We start from the raw sequence: 24,089 nt of genomic DNA on the forward strand, positions 1-24,089 counted from the left end.
TATTTGATTGTAATTAAAAATTAAAGTAGATGTTTTACAATCTGTTGAATGTAATAATCAAACCTCATATCGTTCATAGGACTGAATAGAACTAATAAAAATCTTGCGAAATATCTATGGCAAAAATATTTTGCTTACATCTCTCGAGAGAAACGTGACGCTATTTGTGAGGTCTAGTTGAGAACGTATCCCAAACTGATAATTGATTGGTTATTCACGAAAAGAAAGAAAACACGTCTGTAAGCAGTAGAAAGACGATTGGATATGGGCTGGAATTAAAAAAAAACTTTCAAACTTTCCCTTTTCTTTTGTATAAAAATTATTCATTCTTACGAAAAACCCCGACAATGTCTTTCTGTCTTCTTACCAATTTTTCTGCCCTTTCTTGGGTGAAAATTCTCGCTTTTGGGAAGCTCAAACATGTAATTTTTTCTTAACATTCGGCCATACTATTGTAAACGACATATGTGTGGGATATTTTGGTTTTCAAAAATTCAACATATGCTTGACTTAGAGATCTGTCCAACGAAAATATAAATGCTTTTTCTCATTTCCAAATTATGATAAGAAACTAAACATTTTTGATATTGTATTATTACAAACTATTTGTAAACTGCTATTTTCTTTGCCAAAACTATTGCGACATACGTTGAATTAGTAGATTCTGTTGCCATATATGAAATAAGTTTTCTTAAAACTTCATTTTGTTGGTTACAACTATATAATATATTTTTAGAACCCTCCTCGTATAATGTTTGAAGTCGTAGTAGAAGCGAAGCAAGCACAAAACAGTGGGCCGATTGGCCGTCGCGCTGGTTACTGTTAGTGTAGTAGAAATGATAGGTCAAACAATTCCTGTGCAATGGAGTGTGAGGAGGAAATGCCAATGTAAGAAGGAAAATGCCTGTAAATGGGGCCGTTTCGACGCTTTACCGAAAATCACCAGCTATTCGATATATATATCGTATCGAACGATCTGTTTTCTCATTGAAACTTCAGAGAAACTGACTTTGTATAGGCCTATTAACAGTTTGGAGTTTATAGACATACGACGAGATTATCTCAAACTATATTAGTAAGAAATGAAATGAGAAGTTTCGTTGTAAACATTTTTGACACTAAATTTTGCGAATAGAATAATCATTAACAGTCTAATTAAAATGTTATTTGCATAACAATCTTTTACAATAATTAGTAGTATGTCAAAATAATTATCATTGAAGTTAAGTTTCCATGCAGTAAATAGCAATCTTGTATCATGTTTTTAAATATTCCACATCTTTTATTATGCGTGGTATTTCTTTTTGTGCTTCTTACATTCCTATTTGTGATTTCGTGTTTTCTCGTTTCTATTCAATTGGTGTATTCTCTTCTCCAAACATTCGGACATTCGGACAGATTTTTATTTTATCAGTAGATCAGCCCTCCAAGCACTTGACTGAAAAATTTAGTCAAAGCTCGTAAGGGAATTCACACAGTTTCAAAACTGTGAAGTGTACAGGAGTGAATAAGCTCACCTAGGAAGGGACACTGTTCATGGGTTCCCCAAGACGTCAGTGCATTAAAAAAATTAAAATATGAGAAAAAAGAAACATGGAGTAAAACTCCAGGTATGGAACAATCAAAGAGATTTCTAATTCTACTACTAACTGGGCTCTAAAATTCCTTTCAATAAGCAAAGACAAACTAAGACGCGATGATCACTTAGAGAATAGGATGGACCATTGTCCACTCAATAGGTTTAGTTTCAAGGTAGAATAATGATAATATTAGACCAATTAATAACAAAATGAATCTTTATTTTAGTTTTCCTTCTAAAAATGTTGTTACGGATGTTTACGAAATATCAAGTTCTTTGTATACTGATCTTGTACCCAGGTGTGGGTAGTCTTCTAAAATGGTACAAACATCTTAAGATTTCTTTTCACTTTAACAGCATCAGGTTCAACTTTCTTCAATTTACAGTAGATCTGGTTATGATATTTCGGTTAGGATATACATTATGAAATAGCTTACGATTTTATTGTTGATAGAAACGCGAATGAAACGCACAAACTTGATAAATAAAGACGATTTGATCATGAGAGAAAAAATCTACGACATCTACGATGTCTTTCACGCTTTTTTATCACCAAAACTTCCAAATAATTAGTTGTGGTACCTTCTAATCTTCAAACGTATTAAAGAATATATTTAACACTGCAGATCTAAAATTGGGTTCTTAATCTAAAACTACTAGATTTGGAATAGAGTGGTAGAAAATATGTTGGACAACCTAGGAGATGAGTTAATGTTTGGTGTAAAGAGCATCTAAGGATTGCTTTTCACTTTAACAGCATCAGGTTCTTCAATTTACAGTAGATCTGGTTATGAGATTTTGGTTAAGATATACATTATTTGAATACAATCAAAATCTCAACTATTGATAAAAGCTAACATTCATATTTTATTAAAATTTCAATGTTCCTATTCTAGCAGTGATGGTCGTTTTATATTTTTAACTCAGCAGATATATTGCTAATATTATAAATACGAAATTATTTATAAATAATCCAGAATGACTATACTACACTATACAAAATTGATATTTTTCTTACTTAATATTCACTCTGTCGACAAAATAAACCAAAGTATGTGTAATTTTGATGATAATATACATTGAGAAACTCATAAATTTTCAATTTGAAACCATATTATTCCGTTTTTATATCAGGTAGTTAATTATTTCGATTCCTTTTGTTCCTATTTACAAAACGATGCGACAAATAAAGGTACGAACTTACGGAAAGTTGGTAATTTCTTTTCTCGGAATTATCTCACTTGCTATATTCGCACATCTTTCCATTGTAGCAAAAGCAGCGGCAGCATTCAGCCATCCACCATTTTCCTTAATCTGTTTCCATTTTTGTAATCCCCCACATTCCTTTGAACGCCAAAGCTCCGCACCCTCGCCGTTTCCATGACGACCGCATCCCCAAAATAACCATACACCAATTTTCCCCCTCGCCTTATCCGACGTAATTTTATTTTATATAAATATTTTTGTGCACAGGTTCGACAACAAGAATGTTTACACAAACTCAGCATATTTTATATAAAAATGCGGTTTTGCTGAGTCTGACGTTCTGTTTGTTTTAACTATTAAAACAAAAAATGGTATTGCACGTAATTAAAAAGAAACTTCATGACGAAATTTTGAAAATAATTATACTTATTCGCATCTTTTATTCGGTACACTAAACCTTGAGGAATTCAAATATATTTTTAACCTTTTTCTAGATGATTGATAAAAATATACGCAACCGATATTGCAAAATTTATCAAATCTTTCATCAATATTGTTGAGCGATATAAAGGCATGGATAGTTTCAGAGGAATCAATATTTTCGAAAAATCTAAATAAGAATAATGCTTTTAATGGATAGGAAAAGTCTCTGGTCAGTTTGTTATGGACAAAATAGTTAAAAGTAGCAACGCGAAGGAAATGCAAAAATTTAAATAAAATGATAAATAAAGACGATTTGATCATGAGAGAAAGAATCTTCGAAAAAAGTCATGACGGCTTTACGAAATTATTCGTGCAATCATAAACGCAGCTGGTCCGGCCGACACTCATAATTACGATGTCTTTCACGCTTTTTGATCACTAAAACTTTCAAATAATTAGTTGTGGTACCTTCTAATCTTCAAACGTATTAAAAAATATTTTTAACAGCAGATCTAAAATTGGGTTCTTAATCTAAAAATACTAGATATGAAATAGACTGGTAGGAAATATGTTGGACAACCTAGGAGATATGTTAATATTTGGTGTAAAGAGCATCTAGCTAGTGTAAATTATAGATTGGCAGAAAAGTTGAGTGTGATAATCAATTTTATTCATACGATAAGTATAAATAATGATACTTGTTGAAAAATGTATCTAAATATGGATTTTGAAATATTTTTGAAAGTTGTTTGGATTGTTGGATTTTAAAATTTAATATGATTTGACTTTTTATTATTAGATATTATATAGTACAATTTCTCTATCGCTACTTGGGTTTTCAATTTTGTTCACGTATTGAATACAGTTTCTCCATTTTTCAGCGGTTACATTTTTAATTTATCAATTCGATCTGTTTCCTCTGCAATTTTGTCACAAACGTATTCTTTTGAAAACTTATAACTTTTTACTTTCCAGCAATTGTTGAACATATTCGGCATCATTTTGAAACCAAGTTACTAAAACTAACGCAGTTGTATCGCAGTTATAATCCAGGCTGTAATTCGAAATATTCTTGGCTGCTAAGAACGACCATTCTGGTATCCATCGTTGGATGGATACCGCAAGAAGAATAGTTATTATTCGTTTATCTAATCTAACAAAATTTTTATGAACGTTCAAATCCAATTAATGTAGCTCTCATTATCGAGTATGGTTTTTATCAGTTTTCAGATTTGTAAGAAACAATCTACGCCTCTGTGTTTGATCCCATCCTAGATACCTAGGTGAGTTTCTGTGCTTTTGCAAACAAAAGCTACTTCTTGTCGCTAATAGAGTTTGTGAAGCGGTGACATACGACATGTTATACAAACACGGCCCTAGGGATACATAGCCAGATCTTGAGCAAACTCAGATAGAGGGACCCTTGTTTAACAGTATTTACTCTACTTACTAAGGATGTCATATACTGATACAAAATTAAACAGGATACAGGATCAGCAATGCGGCAATCTCGGTTCTTAATATCATAAGTTAATTGAGATGAAATTTAGACCTCGTCAATACATATAAGGCCGTTTTTTTTTTGTTATTTGCTTCGGGGGTTCGGGAAACGTGTTTGTATTTTTGATAACCTCAAGGTATTAGGTTTTAATAATCTACCATTTGCAGAAAACTAGATAAGGATGAAGAACAGTTGATTATTTTTCTAAAATAAACAATTCGTATGGTGAATATCTTGTCGAAATGATTTTTGTGCTTAATGAGTGAGTGATTAATTATTGAAAATTCATTCAATCCTTGTATAGTTGATCTTGAAACTTGAAACAGAAAACAAGAATTAAAAATACAATAAAATGAAGTAGAGAATAATAAAGAACCATTAATCAGACCTACTACAAATGTTGAGCAAATAAATATATGATGTTTCTCAGTGTACGTATGATTGACCGGTAGCTCAGGTATAGCTTATTCCTACCGCACAATAATACCTTCAAAAGCAAAAATTTCTATTGAATTCGTAAAGGAATTTATCAAAATGATACTCGAAAACTATAATAGACCATTTTTGAAAATATATTGCGACAAATACTCCTGTCGACACTACTAAAGGGATTTATGCATGTTCTCGAGTTTTTCTGTAAAGGCCACTTTTGTACGTGAAATTGCATTCAGTTTTGTCAAAAGAACCGATTTTAAGGACTCCCTGAAAATTGAATGGGATTTTTTGGTAGATAATTTATGTTTTCGTTTCTTTTTTTATAAAAATATCGAGAAAAGTAGTCCGATTCGTATAAAGACAAACATGTGTGTTAGGGTGAAGCTGAATTGAATGCCGAGATCGATGAACTTGCAGAGGATGTAAACATGTTAATTCATCTGTCATGTGAAATTTACGTCGAGAGGTTTTTATCTATTGTTAGTTAAGAGACACATTTAATTGAATTCCTGACTTATTTTTATTTGTTTATCCATCTAAAACTACTAAATATCATAAATTTTACTCAATATTAGTTAAAACTTCAGTTTAAACTTACTAGATATGGAAAGATCCAAACCCACTTTAAAGACTTCAATGAGGATCTACAAATATGGAAAAACACCCACTTTTAATGAGATAGTGGGACGCTTTATGTAAATGTCTGAATTTGAGAAAAATAACGTCACAATCTGAAATTATTATTTGAAGATCAAGACATATTTTCAACCTTCTAAAGATTTTTTAGAACATAATAAAAGTTATTATTGATATAGTAGATTTGATATAATTCTACTTCTGATTCTACCTGAATTTAATTCATTTACCTTGCATCTTTCAGATACCATTAGTCATATAACTTTATCAGAAGTATGTAGAGGAAACCAGAACACTCTCGTCAAACTCAAAATTAATCCGTGATTCCATTGATAAAACTTTAAGTTTGAACGTGTGCAATATATAAATTTCGTTTTAGTTACGAAATTTATTTATAACCAAAGTAATTATATTCCAGAATATCCTACGCAGAAATTGTTTTTTTTTTGAAAATAGTGGAAACAATATAATTAACGCAAATTTATTTGTTCAATTGACTTCATGATTAAAAGCGTTGTGTGCTTTTTATGGTTTTCTTCTCAAAGATTTTGATTCTATCAAAATTTATCTGCTACTTCCACACCCTATTTTAGTCTTGATTGTTTTCATAATCTGTTGAGTCTTGTGAGGATTTTGCCAAAAAGTTATGAGATTGTTATCATTGCCCTTTTAGAAGTATATAAAAGTAAGGAAAAATCGAGTTCGAACATTCCATTGCATAAACAAATAGATAGATACAAGTCAAGCTTTTTCATGTCACTATAAGAAGCATTTACAAAGCAAATGTCCAATATTGGACACAAAGAGAATTTCGGGGAACAAATTCCTCATTCGGCAATGGTTTTAATGCCAATCAAGCGATTAAAATATCAAAAGTATCAAAAGTAAAACTGTGCTCTAATAAGAAATAGATAAAATAGGAAAAGATAGTACAGATGAAGCATTTGGACTTATAGTAACCGTTCAGATAGCGGCAGATAATACAGTATTTCCGCAAGGTTCATCTAAGTAATTCTATCTTCTAATTTCTAATTTCTGACATTCTATGTTTCCCTTGGACATCTTGAACAGTTGAAAAAAGAAAAAGTAGATCTTAACTCTGCCTCGGAAATGAACAAGGAATAGTGAAAGTTATTAAGATAGAAAATAAAGACACAGATCCACATATAGTCGCAATTCTAGTATGGGCAGAAGAGCTGGAAGTAGAGAGGTCTTCAGGTGAAGGCGTTGTTCAATACTACTAGTGTTTGATGGTCAGCTCCGTGAAAATGCAGTCTTTAATAATCATTCTACTTCCATCCACTTTCATTTTCCTTCGGTAAAGTTTATATACTACTTATACGTATTAATGTAATTTGTGATTATATTTTTTCGATGTATTTTGTGTACTCTAAGTATTTGCATGTCATTAAATAAGAAAAAAAGTGTGTGGAAAGACGTTTCAATCGACTGAGTGTTACTGACGTCCGAAAACAAAGTGAGAAGGTGTCTAGCTTCCAGTTGACTAAACCCAAAGAATAAGGACATAATAACACGTCCCCGGGATAGGGATAAGCCAGTTATATGTGAACAGGGTGTTAGACGTGCGTGAGTTGCAGTGAATTGCATCTGGCACACGCATTGTTTGGATATGCAACTTTCCCACAAATTTATTCGTCCCATACTTCGACAGCTTCATTCCTAATTTTATTAATTTGGGATAGTCATTGTCGGCTGTATTTGATACCGGGGTGTTTTCTAACATGGATTAAGGGGGTAATCCTTTCTTATTTTAAACAAATAACACAATTGATCATTTATGGGAGTACATCTACAGTTATTTTTTCAAATAAAATTTATTTTTTTATACAATAGAAAATTATGATGTAGACTTGGAATATTTATGTGTATTGTTGTAATATAAAATAAATTTGACAGAATTCATTAAATCTTCCCTCTGTAGTTTCCAATCCGCTTACTTGTGAATTAAATTTAAACCGCACTGTGTCGCTCCCACTTTTTAATTCCTGCAATTTAAAATACCGTTCAAAAGTAGTGATTATAATCAAGACGGCATTGTGTGTCGTTAAATAAATTTTGCGATCATCCTAGCGAAACGTAAATCAAAATCACTGTGTTTTATAAATTGAACAGTTCCTTTCCTAGAAACCGCTGATTGAAATTGTATTTTTATTAGAAAAATCCTTACAGGGACAGAAAGCGAGATATGAAGAATCATACAGTGTGGTCATGAGTTTGGTTACAGATTCCGCGTATAATACTAATTTTGAACAAGTATTCAATACCCACTTTTGTGCTATTTAGATAAGGGGCATAATAGAAAACAATCTTTATTAGAAAATAATACTAGTTAGATAAAATATTACAAAAATCCAGTAAATACGTACAACTCCAATCTAATCTTAATGACCAAGAAAACATTCTGATTCCAGCGTGACGTCATGCGCGAAGCGTGTTGAATATAAGACGACAATTCAGCATACCGATGTATGTATATCGTGGATGGTATAAGGTCGATGACAGACTCAGCAGTTTTAGCCAAGACAGGCGCCGAGTTGACCGACGTCCCAGGACTATTAAATATGTCGTTTAAGTAGTTCCAAACAACCGGGACGTCGCTTCATTTGATTGTTGTACAGACGCGTTTTCTAAGCTGTTTAGGAATGCTCGATATTTATTCATCTGTCCGAATTCCTCTTCTATTTCATTCATCATATCAATTTTAAGTGTCCACGTTTCACATCCGTAAAAAAATGCTTCATAGTTTTCTTAACCGCGTCTGAACTATTATTATCTCTTCGTCGCACGTTATGTCACTGTACAACTAGTTACCCAAATTCTTAAAATGTAAAATCAATTCAATGTTGTGTCCGTTGACTGTAATCGAAATTGGTTCTATGTTTATCCTAACTGCAGTCATCCAGTTCATTTTCTTGATGTGTATATCAATACCTCGAAATCCGTTTTGTGTCTGTAATCATCCAAATTGAAGTAGTGCTGCATTTTGATTGGTATAGTTGCTTGTACAAGTTGCTTCCTGAAATAAGAGCTTCACACGTGACGAAAGTAAGCAAATGTCTGGTCTGATCAAGTCCCCAAGAAAGTCTTGTTGGATATCTAATTGAAAATAGTGTATTAATTTAGATTATTATTATTTAAATAATATATTCCTCATCTTTTTTAGTTGTTAATTTTTTAAGAGCTCTGCAGTACAGTAGCTCTTATGATCTTTCTACCCCTGCCGCTGTAGAATGAAAATCAAAGTATTTTAGCATGTCATAAAGGATACCATCAATTATCTTTGGCAAACTCTGTATACTTTTCTTAATATACACAACGCGTCGTGAAACTTTCTACAAATTTTTAATTTATTCTATGCTGTTCTCGAATTTGGTTAGAGACCTATTATTTACATTAATCGAATATTCAATTCATGGAAAGAAATCCCTTTAATTTCACGACCGCAACCCAACTAATAACCATAACGCCAACTGATTAACCACCAAACTGTCGAATGTCGAATTAACACTCTATTGAAATCCATTACGGCGGCAAATATTTAAATTTTCCCCTTCGACTTCATTATCATTGTAACAGGAATTGAGTCAAGAATATAATATAAAATTTACACCACTATCTATAATTGATTGCATTTGCTTATTTAGAACGTACGAAAAAACGAAATATTCCTGTTAGAGGACTCCTCAAATTTGAAAGAAGTTAATCACCAAAAAAAATCAATTTAAATTTTTGATTTGTTTATGAAGTTACTACTCACAAAATCCTAAAGCCTTTTTACCTTTTCAGGTGTAAAACATGCTGGAATTGAGTCATGACGTGGACGATTTTTCCCTGTCTTTTTAATTTCTTCTCTACAGCTTATCCTCGATCTTTCTTCCTTTGTTTTGTATTGTGAGTTTATGCTTCACATATTTTTCATATTAATCATTCTTCCCCTATCTTAATTGTCCTTCTTCGATTTTGTTTTCAATTGGTTTCAAGTTCAAATTTTCTTGCATAATATTATGCCTTATTGTAACTTGATTTATCCTATATTTTCTTCCAAATCTCAATACTGTATTTTGTATTTTGCATTTTTGTTTCTGTGTTGCTACTTTTTTATATATTTCTGTTTTTATTTGGTATTTTCTTATTGGCTAGAAACTGTATCTTAAATGCGTTGAATAATCTTTTAGCTCTCTCGTTTATATCTTGTTCCAATCTTCCACCTTGTGTTAGTGTCATCCCAAGTATTTAAAGCTTTTGACGTGCTTTATATTAAATTCTCCTAATTTTATCTTATGTGGTTTCTCCATTCGGTTTATTATCATCGTCTTAGTTTTGTATTTGTTAATTTTCATATTCATTAAGTTATTAGATAGATATTTTGTGTCTTATTTATCAAATTCCACAATTTTTTAGACTGCACACTATTTTACAAGACAATATAATTACCAGGGAATTCTATATAAAATTAAAAAAATCCCCAATAATCGTCGTATTTTTTTAAGAACACATTTCCAAAAATAACATCATTTTCTTCACAATCTGTAAAACTATATTTATACAATATAGTCCATCTTATATAAAAAACATCAGGTAATTTACTTGGTATTACCCATAAATGGGTAATTGCTTATCCCAAATAGAAGTCTTTTAAGAAATTACAAAACGTCGTCGATATTGAAGCAATTTTTAACCGACTAGAATGCGGATTTTCTGGAGTATCTACTACACAATCTTGATTTGATACCCAATGACTTAATTATGCTTTGAAAATCAGTACAAGCGTATGAAAAAGTGTATGGAAAATATTCAAAAATAGAATTGAATTTGATGGTATAATAAATAATGCTAGCAAAGAAGAGTTAATAGCAGCCCTCGTACGTACAGTGAGCGTATGATTGAATTTTTCATTCTATCGTCCATCGTAACTCAATCTCTATACAGTAAGAGTACAGGCTAGCCAATTACACAATTAAATTAATGGAAATGAGTTCCTATTGTGTTTTTTAGACCACAAGGGTAAGCCACATGTCATAGAGTGGATCTGTTACTGACATATCAGGATCAGAGGAAAAAATGATATCTGATTTACAAAAATATGTGCATGTAGTCAAATGCACGTCAACTGAGCTGTTTGATACTCCGATTTGATAACAAAACAGTGGCGGAGGCAAAATGACTCTGTTTTCACTTAAAATCAATCAATTTCAAAAGTCTATAATGATTCAAATCTCCAAAATAAATAGAAAAAATACCAAAAGATTTCACAATTTTCACTAACACACTGAACTCTCAACAGGGTATCGCCACTGTTTTATGTAAGTTACCTATATATATATATAGAATTACTATGATTAATTTTTTTTTTTTTTTAGTTTAATTCCTTAATTATTGTCTTAATCTTTTTTCTGATCGAAGCTTTACTACGAGATGCCTAATACCACTCTTTTCTCATCATGTGCGACAATTCTTAATCTTTCTAACCAATCCTTATCAATTCTCTAGCTACACTTTGAGGTTAAGGCTTTTTCGAAATTATATATTATTGATAAATTTTTGTTGTTGAGTGCAAATTAATAGACCCAAAGTCCTCAGCTGGAGACTTTAAAGTAGTGATATTTGGTCCTGATTACGCTATTTATTTGAAAGTCCAACGATGAGCGGCTTGGATAGCCCCATTTCCTTGTTACTATAAATCTTCTACCGTGCAAGGTGCAAATGATTTTGGGCACACCAATCTTGGATGAACCACAGTAAAAAAGAATGACGTCCATGACTATGTATTCTTACTTAGCTGCTGTGGTTTTTAAGCGATTGAGGGTTCGGAACAACAGAAAAGGCAGGCCATATCTCACAGTTAGGTCTTGTTAGGAATCAAGTACCTGCGGAAGGTACAAAACTCTCTAGATCTGGAGACGGTTCAGTGGAACGCAGGAAGCTGTTTCAAAAAAACAACTACTTGGGCGTTGAATGTTGAACGTGTTTGACATAACTCCTATCAACTCTTCTTAAAAGAATTTGCAGCTAAAGCAATATAAGGAAATTTTAGAAGAAGTGATATTTGATCCTGCTATTTATTTGAAAGTCCGACGGTGAGCGGCTTGGATAGCCCCATTTCCTTGTTACTACAGATCTTCTACTGTGCAAGGTGCAACTGATTTTGGGCACACCAATCTTGGATGAACCACAGTAAAAAAGAATGATGTCCATGACGATGTATTCTTACTTAGCTGCTGTGGTTTTTAAGCGATTGAGGGTTCGGAACAACAGAAAAGGCAGGCCATATCTCACAGTTAGGTCTTGTTAGGAATCAAGTACCTGCGGAAGGTACAAAACTCTCTAGATCTGGAGACGGTTCAGTGGAACGCAGGAAGCTGTTTCAAAAAAACAACTACTTGGGCGTTGAATGTTGAACGTGTTTGACATAACTCCTATCAACTCTTCTTAAAAGAATTTGCAGCTAAAGCAATATAAGGAAATTTTAGAAGAAGTGATATTTGATCCTGCTATTTATTTGAAAGTCCGACGGTGAGCGGCTTGGATAGCCCCATTTCCTTGTTACTACAGATCTTCTACTGTGCAAGGTGCAACTGATTTTGGGCACACCAATCTTGGATGAACCACAGTAAAAAAGAATGACGTCCATGACTATGTATTCTTACTTAGCTGCTGTGGTTTTTAAGCGATTGAGGGTTCGGAACAACAGAAAAGGCAGGCCATATCTCACAGTTAGGTCTTGTTAGGAATCAAGTACCTGCGGAAGGTACAAAACTCTCTAGATCTGGAGACGGTTCAGTGGAACGCAGGAAGCTGTTTCAAAAAAACAACTACTTGGGCGTTGAATGTTGAACGTGTTTGACATAACTCCTATCAACTCTTCTTAAAAGAATTTGCAGCTAAAGCAATATAAGGAAATTTTAGAAGAAGTGATATTTGATCCTGCTATTTATTTGAAAGTCCGACGGTGAGCGGCTTGGATAGCCCCATTTCCTTGTTACTACAGATCTTCTACTGTGCAAGGTGCAACTGATTTTGGGCACACCAATCTTGGATGAACCACAGTAAAAAAGAATGACGTCCATGACTATGTATTCTTACTTAGCTGCTGTGGTTTTTAAGCGATTGAGGGTTCGGAACAACAGAAAAGGCAGGCCATATCTCACAGTTAGGTCTTGTTAGGAATCAAGTACCTGCGGAAGGTACAAAACTCTCTAGATCTGGAGACGGTTCAGTGGAACGCAGGAAGCTGTTTCAAAAAAACAACTACTTGGGCGTTGAATGTTGAACGTGTTTGACATAACTCCTATCAACTCTTCTTAAAAGAATTTGCAGCTAAAGCAATATAAGGAAATTTTAGAAGAAGTGATATTTGATCCTGCTATTTATTTGAAAGTCCGACGGTGAGCGGCTTGGATAGCCCCATTTCCTTGTTACTACAGATCTTCTACTGTGCAAGGTGCAACTGATTTTGGGCACACCAATCTTGGATGAACCACAGTAAAAAAGAATGACGTCCATGACTATGTATTCTTACTTAGCTGCTGTGGTTTTTAAGCGATTGAGGGTTCGGAACAACAGAAAAGGCAGGCCATATCTCACAGTTAGGTCTTGTTAGGAATCAAGTACCTGCGGAAGGTACAAAACTCTCTAGATCTGGAGACGGTTCAGTGGAACGCAGGAAGCTGTTTCAAAAAAACAACTACTTGGGCGTTGAATGTTGAACGTGTTTGACATAACTCCTATCAACTCTTCTTAAAAGAATTTGCAGCTAAAGCAATATAAGGAAATTTTAGAAGAAGTGATATTTGATCCTGCTATTTATTTGAAAGTCCGACGGTGAGCGGCTTGGATAGCCCCATTTCCTTGTTACTACAGATCTTCTACTGTGCAAGGTGCAACTGATTTTGGGCACACCAATCTTGGATGAACCACAGTAAAAAAGAATGACGTCCATGACTATGTATTCTTACTTAGCTGCTGTGGTTTTTAAGCGATTGAGGGTTCGGAACAACAGAAAAGGCAGGCCATATCTCACAGTTAGGTCTTGTTAGGAATCAAGTACCTGCGGAAGGTACAAAACTCTCTAGATCTGGAGACGGTTCAGTGGAACGCAGGAAGCTGTTTCAAAAAAACAACTACTTGGGCGTTGAATGTTGAACGTGTTTGACATAACTCCTATCAACTCTTCTTAAAAGAATTTGCAGCTAAAGCAATATAAGGAAATTTTAGAAGAAGTGATATTTGATCCTGCTATTTATTTGAAAGTCCGACGGTGAGCGGCTTGGATAGCCCCATTTCCTTGTTACTACAGATCTTCTACTGTGCAAGGTGCAACTGATTTTGGGCACACCAATCTTGGATGAACCACAGTAAAAAAGAATGACGTCCATGACTATGTATTCTTACTTAGCTGCTGTGGTTTTTAAGCGATTGAGGGTTCGGAACAACAGAAAAGGCAGGCCATATCTCACAGTTAGGTCTTGTTAGGAATCAAGTACCTGCGGAAGGTACAAAACTCTCTAGATCTGGAGACGGTTCAGTGGAACGCAGGAAGCTGTTTCAAAAAAACAACTACTTGGGCGTTGAATGTTGAACGTGTTTGACATAACTCCTATCAACTCTTCTTAAAAGAATTTGCAGCTAAAGCAATATAAGGAAATTTTAGAAGAAGTGATATTTGATCCTGCTATTTATTTGAAAGTCCGACGGTGAGCGGCTTGGATAGCCCCATTTCCTTGTTACTACAGATCTTCTACTGTGCAAGGTGCAACTGATTTTGGGCACACCAATCTTGGATGAACCACAGTAAAAAAGAATGACGTCCATGACTATGTATTCTTACTTAGCTGCTGTGGTTTTTAAGCGATTGAGGGTTCGGAACAACAGAAAAGGCAGGCCATATCTCACAGTTAGGTCTTGTTAGGAATCAAGTACCTGCGGAAGGTACAAAACTCTCTAGATCTGGAGACGGTTCAGTGGAACGCAGGAAGCTGTTTCAAAAAAACCACTACCGGGGCGTTGAATGTTGAACGTGTTTGACATAATTCCTATCAACTCTTCTTAAAAAGAATTTACAACTAAAGCAATATAAGGAAATGTTATCAAAATCATTTGATAATTAGGGGATCGGAAGTAGGTTTTAGTAAATTTGAAATTGGAAACTGAAATTTGGGGTTGGTAATATTAAAATTGTTGTTTCCGCTTATCACGTGAAATATCCCTTTTCATAAATATTCGTACACCAATGATTGTCATTGTGCAGAATTAAGAGTAAAATATACGTCCGCCGGACTGGTATGAAAGAGGCGCGAGGGGTAGTTTTTTTTGAATGAAATCACCAAAGCGTGTTTAGCTATTCGGATTCGGTCATATGTGAAATCATCTGAGGTAGATTCGTTTATGGGGGAAAGCTAGACAAGAATTGGTTTCGTCTTAATTAACCATATGGTTAAAAATCGGATTGTACATTTAATATTTTATGAGCAATTTAATTATGAACGGATACGTGGGAGTCATCTAGTGTGAAAAGTGCTATGAATGTGTTAAGTATGGAATCGAACATTTGTAGTCAAACAAATGTTGCAAATTATCAGTTTATTGGAGTAACGAAGCTGGTGGATGCTTCTTCAATTCAAAATATGGTGGAAGCTCGGGATCTTCCACCGTTTCTTGGAATTATATTGATCGATAGCGCTATTGTAAATAAATAAGGATATTTGACTTACTTCAAATAATACTTAACGATACGGTTTATTGTGAGCAAGACAACAACAACAACAACGCAGTTTCAAATCTAGAAGTCCATTAAAATTTCTTTCTAAATGATTTTGGCGAATTTATTTATTTCGGCAAGTCTCTAAAATATCTAAAGAAGAGTTAGACAAGGAAATTGAAACAGCAGTCAACTGTATCCAACAAGCTGCTTGGGCTAGTACTACCAACCTGATCCTAAAGACAAAGGGCAATAACAACCCAAACAAAATAAGAAAATTTATACGTGGAAAGCGCAAACTGAGATGCAAGTAATATCAAAATCAGACTGAATAATGCTACCCAATAACTGAGAAGGAAAATCCAAAATATCATAAATAAGACTATAAGTAAAAAATGACAATGACATACGGAATACTCAGTATGGAAGGCGACTAGGCCAATCGCCCAAAATTCATAAATAAAATACAAGATAGTAGCTAGGCTCAAAACAATCAACGAAAAGCTAATAGATCCGCAGAATATTTAGCAAGGAGAATAATTACTTAAACAGTTAATGCAGAATCAAAACAGCTTAAAAATAACATTTATAACTCCAAAGGAAATATCCACAATGATTAAAGTATGTGGAAAGTAGAAGTCATAATGATGCTCAAACCAGGAAAACCCCCAAACGTAGTATCTTCATATAGGTCAATATAACTTTTGAGCTCAAATACAAATTGTCCAAACTCTTTCCCAACCAATATGCAGAACTTTTAGACTCCTATAAAAAGGAACAGGTCCTCAAAATGAAGTAAGAACGTTCTTACTCGAACTCCAAGGAAATCAACGTGGGTGTATCACAAGGTAGTGTTCTTGGGCCTGTTCTACCCTACGTCCTACACTAGTGACACATTTGTGGACGACACAGCCATTTTGACTGTAGTCTATTCTCATGAAGAAGCTGTAATCAACCAACAGACATCAATTAATATAATTAATTATTGGACAAAACAATGGAGGATAAGCTTAAACCAGTGAAAACCAGTACAGGTCAATGTCATAAAATAAAAAGGAGCAATTCATACAAATAAAAATATCCGATGAAAAAGTACCATATGCTAATAGAGAAAAATATCTGGGGCTAACACTAGATGCGAAGTTACACTGGAAACCTCACATGAGGAAGGAAGAACTACGTATTAGATACAAGGGAATGTATTGGTTGCTGAGAAGACAATCCACAGTGTTCGTTTTTTATATGAACACAACAACAACTGGTATGGACTTACGGGATCCAACCAGTGGAAACAACACCCAAATAATCCAGATGTTTCAAAATAAAGTGCTAAGGAGCTTTCGTACTTTCGGAATGACCTGGAACTATTCACTGTAAGGTAGGTATCCACTAAATGTTCTAACGAACAGCGGCTCTTAAAACATAAAAACATCGAAACAATCCAGCTCCTCGACAACATCAATCTAGAGAGATGACTGAAGAGGACGAAGCCTCTTAAGTTAATGATCGAAGTGCTTAGTGTAAAAGCAGCGCAAAGTGCTGAATTTTACATGTTAGTGTTAGATTTAAATATAATAATTGTAGTTATAATAATTGAAGGTGCTCCTACTGAGTGACACCCTTAGTTTCCAGGTAATTTAGTATAAAATAAAATTGATGATCGTGATAATGATCGGATCACAAAAAAAATTCTCTTGAACATTAATGTAGAAAGGGATTGCTGCGGAATTCACTGTTCGACATTCTAGTGAAATGTTATATGAAGTTTCATAGATAAATATTTTTTCCAGGTATCATCTATCAACCGAGTTTTGAGGAATTTAGCCTCGCAGAAAGAACAACAAGCATCAGCCCAAAACGAATCCGTGTACGACAAGTTGAGAATGTTTAACGGGCAAACACCAGGGTGGGCTTGGTATCCCGGGACTCCCACAGCACCTCCACTTGGCCTTCCCCCAGCACCAACAGCTCTTACCAGTCAAATTTCAAGAGACGATTTACAAAAAAGAGGTTAGTCTATTGTTGCAACTATTTAATGTTTAAATGAAATAATTATTTTTGAATATAATGTGAAGTTGAATTTTCAATTTTACATTTAAAATAATTGTTTTTTAATAATTGAATTGTGAAGATTCAAAACTGGAATATTGATTGACTTGCGTGTTGAGCAATTTAGGTATTTTCAAAGGCCAATGTGATTTAATTCGACCATATTCTCGAAACAAGCCAGACAAAAATAAAATGACCGTCTCGAATAAAATTTTATACCCAATAACAAGAAACTCAAAAATAAATCAGCTGAAATGGGATCAGAAGAGCACAATATTCAATTCCGATATAACCGCTTACTGGAAGCACGACCAAATAATTCGTTTATGCGAAGAAAAAATTGTAAAAATCTAAAATTATGTAAATTCGTGAATAGAGATTCGTCGGCAGAAAACATAAACAAGGACCTGCGGGGCGGCGCGCGACGTGAAGGGACAAAAAGGGAATAGGATCAGAAGATGAAATAAAACAAGGAGAATGAAATAGCGAGGGTGGATATGAAATAGGGTGGAGTTTACAGAAGCGGAAGTAAATAGGGACGCGCACAACAGGGTGGGAAATCTACGGGAACGTTAACTTTGGACTGGTGTCGGCTCGCAGCCTTTTCGAGTTTCTCTCCCACATCCGTACCACACATATTCTTTACCCCCTGCTAAAGTAGAAACTCTCTGCCGCCGCTTGACGTTGTCTTCTTTCTCGAGGATTTCTGTCGTGCAGACATGAGGAAAAGCTACACGTTATCGGCTTTATTAATGTTTTATCTAATTATCTATTTGCGTGGCATAAACGGTGTTAAGTTCACTTAACAGATATCTTTCGAATTCTGTTAAATATATTGGCAAGAACTGTAACTTTGTCTTTACCTACGGAATATCCTTTAGTAGAATTTGTTTGAAGAACTTACAGGAATATTCTAGAATCTCGCTTTAAACCAACGTACAACTGTAAATGGGCAGTAGTGAATATAATAAAACTTTTTGTTTGTCTTTGGATCTTGGATCACTCAGTGATGATTTTCTTCATTGACGATTGACGATTGATAGCGGTGTTACTGATAGGTGTGGTGGGATGATCTGCCATCTAATCGATCAAAGTTTACATACTAGTAAATACCTAAATGATCAAACAATTCAGTATTTAGAATCTTCTTTATTTCATATAACATTGGTTTTTAGGAAAACCCGACCTTGTTAAACTCTGTGGGGATTTAAAATTAAAATTACCAATAGATTGTAAATAAGATATTGTGATTAACTAATAAGTTTGAAAACTTTTTTGGCTGATCAGAATGTGATTAGGTTAAGATAGATTGGTTGAGGTTGAGATTAAGTACACTTGTTTGGCTTGAAATTTTATCAAAAATCTAAATTCTAAACAATTCAAAAACAATTATTTCTCGTTCTCATCTGGATTATAGATAGTATAATCAAGGGTCAAAAATCTTTTTAACATTACATTTCGTTAAGTTTAAATTTTGAAAAGAACCGTTGTAGTTTCTAACTTCTTTTTTCATTACTCTTTCGTCTGGAACAATTAGTTGCCATTCACACATAATTTAGAAGCTGTTTTTTCTATTATATATTCCACCCTGTTTTGCTACTATTCTTTACCGAAGGTCTTAACGAGATTCATGCAGTACTGTGTATGAACATTATAACTTTACCATTTATCGTCTTTAAACATAATTTGTTACTATCTGAAAGACTACAAACTAATGTTAATATTTGAAGAAACATGTTTCACTCCATTCATAACAAAGAACTCGTTTCAGTTTTGAACGAGAATGTTTAAGATTGACAATTTGAAAAAACCCAAATATTTTGGAAAACTTTTGTACTTTCCAATAGAAAATCGTTTGAAATCAATAAATAATGGAACCAACTTTGAGGTTTCTCAAGGGATGGTAATGAACCCTAAAATGATGAAAAATGTTTCCATGTTTCCTGATAATTTAGTTGCTTTCATGCCTTGCTTATTTGTCTACTTTTGATGTTTCTACGCCCGAATACTCGAAGTTTATAACTTGATTTATAATTCTCTCATCCATTACCAACGTAATCGATCTCAGAGCATCCTTAGTACAGATTATTAGATCTATTATGTTGAAAAAGCAAAAAGTAGGGCTATTATTAGGTTCAATAATATTCCTCATTCTTTTTTTATTTTGGTATTGATATATAGTCGTTTCACTAAATTTATGTAACTTCTTCGAAACGGTGAGGTAGATTTGTTGTCTTCTAAAAACTTCTATATCTTTTGCTACGATATGAAATCGTATTTTAGAAACAACTATAACATAATATTACGACAAATCATCCTCACTACCATGGATATCTTCCATAACCTCCATCTATGAAATTATATGAAGCTGCGAGCGTGTATAAAGCGCCAGTCCTAAGACTAAATAAATTTCTTAAGATAGCACTTGATCATCCATTTCTTCTGACAAAATTGACTCACCAAAAACGAAATTCAAAAATTTTTCATTAGCATTTTGCATTAATCGTAGGTTTAAAGAGAATCTGACGCGCATATTTCATGAAAATTGATTACAACAGAGCTTTGATCGAGATCGTTTACCATGAAAGATTAATTTATACAAAATATCTTATCTCATTGAATTATTCATTTTAAATAACTAGAATGAAAATACGGTTGGTGAAATCACAGCTGTGAAAATAAAGGGAAGGGAAGGGAGAAAGTTACATCGACAACAACATAAATAACAAGTTAGAACAAGGAAGAAAAACGGATAATGGAAATCTCAATATAATTATCATGTTAACAAAATTGCTACTATAATTTTTTAGTTTAGAGTTTTAGAGAAAGTATAATAAACTTTTTCCAAGTGATACATATTACTAGCTCATTTGACACCCTACTTTATGTTTTTATCTATATTGAAAGGGTTTATCGAGCCACGGCTCGTTTTTTTATATTGTATGATCTTTCTTTTCCTCTATAAAGTCTTTTCCAATTTCTTACCCCTTTCACGGCCCTCAAATTAAGAAATTTGAGAGTTATTTCTGATACTTTCCCCCGAAGATTGTCTTTGGATCACCCTATAGACCTCTGTGTCATTAATTTTTGTACATCCCGAATATATTTCGTTTTCCATAGTCTAATGATGGGTGTCGAAAGCTTTCCGTGTAGATTTTGTTAAATTAGATTGTAAACAAATACCATTGTTTATTTCATGTTTGATTTCAATTTATTTTAATCCTATTTAAAAATTTACGTTCGCGTCTATGGAGTGCGTTGTTTGGAATATTCGCGATAGTGAATATGTGGAATGGAATCAATAATAACTTTTAATTATTCAGTTACGTCGCGTTGATCAACTAATTAAGTCTAAAATTCATTAAAATTGCCCGTGTTGTGGTTTCGATTTGATATTACATGTAGTTATAGCTGCGTTTACTGTTTTTTTCATTAACAAACATTATTTGATATGTATCCCACGATCCAGAATATAAATATTTTGAATTATAGCGTCATTTTCGACAAATCAATTCTTTATCGAACATTCACAATTTTGACTTTACAAACAAATATTTTTCCATGATTTTTATTTCACTTTGAGCCAACTATTAGATTCAATAACTAATTTATTTCTAATTAAATATTTTGAAAGAACTTTCTACTTTGAGGCGGTGATTTTTTTATAGAAACTTAGATATTGAAGTTTTTTAAACATTTCAAAACTTATTTACGAAATCGCGCTGTAGGATGCGCTACTCATTCACTACAACTGCTGTGGTGGTTCCAATTCCTCATTCGTCATCGACTTTCGAGCGATTAATGACGACTTTTACAGTCGACGCTCCTGTGAATTGTGTATCGTTTTTTAAGAGATAAAGTATGCAACGCTGCTAAGTTTCATAGCAGAATGCGAATGGAGATACGCAGGTTTACGATTAGTAAATTTCCCATGGAATTTCTAGAAATTTCTCTGTACAAAGCTGAGACTTCTGAAGTAGGAAGACAAAGCTATGTCTCCGTTACGTTCTAAAACAATATTTTGTTGATTTTCTACAAAAGGGAATAACAATAATGGATGATGGATGAAATGGATTATACCTACAGTAGAGTACCGATCAACTCGCATAGACTTTTGGCGATTGTCGATTGGGGCAAAGAAATGCTGGAAAAATTCAATCGAGGTGCTTCAAAAGACGTCTTTAAGATCGTGACAGGCGACCCGAACTAAACAACAATGGATTGTATGAGCCTTTCAAGACGAGCCAAATCCAGCAAAAGTTGTTCGCGTACGAAGCACTTCGGAGCAAATGGTCACCGGTTTTTTCTGAATAACTGAAAACGTGGCTACCATTTCATTAGAACAACGTCCGACGATTAATTCTGAATGGTACACCAGCATTTGTTCCAAGAAGGGTATCGAAAAAATCAGGTAAACCAATCGCGGAAGACGAATCATTCTCCACCACGGCAATGCGAGCTCTTACACATTAGTTCAAACAAAAACGTCAAAACATCGAATTGATGGGTCATCCGCCGTACAGCCCTTGCTTGGCACCCAATTATTCCTTTTTGTTTCTGCAGATCAAAACTAAATTGCGAAGTCAAAGTTTTTCTAAGCATGTTTTGGAGATGCTTAAACAAGTGGTTCTAACGCATTCAAAAATTTATTTATTTTAATGGAGAATATTTTGAAAGATAATAAAGCCATATCCTATCAAAAATATTTGTTTTTATCTGTCTATCTCAAAACTTAAACCTCATAAAAGACTTGCTTTCATCTGATGTAACTCTAATCTATGAGAATGTACGACTGAATTGTGAATATGACAGTTTTGAATCCATAAATTCCGTCTAGACCCTTTTGTACATAGATTATTGAATTCAGCGAAAAATTAATCGAATAATAATCTAATGGAACCATATTGCAGATGATTGTGGATAACTTTTTCTTAAATCTCGATCTAGCATTTCCAATCGAACACTATACACTTCGTTTGTAATGTTTTGGTTAGTTTAGAAAAGTTAATAATGAAAAATTCCTTTAAACTTACAACATCACCTTAATCATATGCAAGTTAGGGTTTAGCGAGGCCTCTATTTTGTTCAACAATTGCTGCTGTCTTTTTTAGAATTTCCAATTTTTGTTGGTTAGATAACGGAGCCTTGATAGATTGTGCTTTTTGCATAGACCCGATAATCTATTTTGGTTTTGTGTTGTCTCTACGAATTAAGATGTAGTAGACATGCAAACACAAGTGGACACGAATTAAACTGACTAAATCGTGTGGTGGTTTTAATATAGTCATTATTTTCAGTTAATTCCAAACTGTAAGTTTTCGATAGGTGACTGTAACGGATTTGAAATAGCTTTTTGGCACTGTTTGAAGCTTTCGCTAGGCTTTTTGCTTTATCTGAAGATTTCTTATAAATTTGAACGAACACTAACGAACAATATTAATTATTACTGACTACTAAATTGTAAATTCGTTGAAAAAACAAACAAGAAATTTGATTTAATTGAATTAATTAAGGACATTATCTTTAAGCCTCAAATTTATATTACTGTTTTGTAATAGTTTGGTATTTTATTTCTATATAGTTTCTCATTAATTTCCATACCTTCTTTTTACTAGGGTTTTGTTTATTCATTCTTTGTTTTCATATATCTTCTTCTATTTCAATCATAAATTCAACTTATTTTCAAAAATTCATAATTATCTGCACTAAGATTTTCGTGAAATTATTGCCAGACTAAATTTCCCAATACAATAATTTCTTTTGTTCGCGAAAATAATAATTTTCATTCTGATAAAACTATTTTAACCTCAAAAACTGAGTTAAAGTGAAAATTTAGGAAAAACACGCTGAATTCGACTGAAATAATTCAGGCTGTCGAAGGGCATTTGGAAATGAACATAACTTCCGTTTCAGTGGACCCGTGTTGCCCGATCCAAACTAGTAATTGTGTTAGCGGTAAATTTTCCGAAAATACCCGACAACGGCAGTTAGAAAGAGAAAAAACATATCAACTGGCTCTATTAACACGCTGGAAAATGTCAACAACACAGAAAAAAAAATAAAAGGAAAAGGAAAATTCGTTCGTTGACAACGAAACCACCTGAAAAATTGCGGCTACAATAATTGGAGCTTTTTTTCTTATAGCACTGAGTTGAAGGGATGATATATGGGTATATTTATGATAAAAAGCAGGAGGAAAATTTTTGTTATGCAATTATATAAGATCAATGAATAATACTTCAACTACTAAATATCAAAAAACTGTCAATTGAACTTTTAGAAAGGACAAAATGCAAAGAGGAATGAGGAAAAACTGTTAGTTATTACCGTATTTATTATAAGCAGTAGAGTCAATAAAATCATTGACAACAAAAAAGGTGCTGCTAATATTGCATTCTTCTAACATCTAACAAGTCTAGAGTTATGCTAGTAAAAATTATGGTACTAAAAACAATAATACAAGATATGTAAGCTTTTGTGCTCTTCGGTTGTCTTTTACTCTTTAAATTTCACCAACACAAGGTTGGCATTTTCAGAAGCTT

The 24,089-nt window shown here is 33.6% G+C and overlaps 1 protein-coding gene across 2 annotated transcripts in view; it reads left to right on the plus strand.

Moving 5' to 3' along the window:
- The window catches only part of LOC130895999 (paired box protein Pax-6), a 92,797-nt gene that overhangs the window by 38,178 nt on the left and 30,530 nt on the right, over positions 1 to 24,089 (plus strand). For both annotated transcript variants that reach the window (XM_057803715.1, XM_057803716.1), the window contains exon 5: positions 17,289 to 17,508. In XM_057803715.1, coding sequence (XP_057659698.1) covers positions 17,289 to 17,508 — 220 coding nt within the window. The remainder of the gene's footprint in view (positions 1 to 17,288; positions 17,509 to 24,089) is intronic.

Source organism: Diorhabda carinulata, chromosome 6, assembly GCF_026250575.1.
Source record: "Diorhabda carinulata isolate Delta chromosome 6, icDioCari1.1, whole genome shotgun sequence".
Taxonomy (NCBI): Eukaryota; Metazoa; Arthropoda; class Insecta; order Coleoptera; family Chrysomelidae; genus Diorhabda; species Diorhabda carinulata.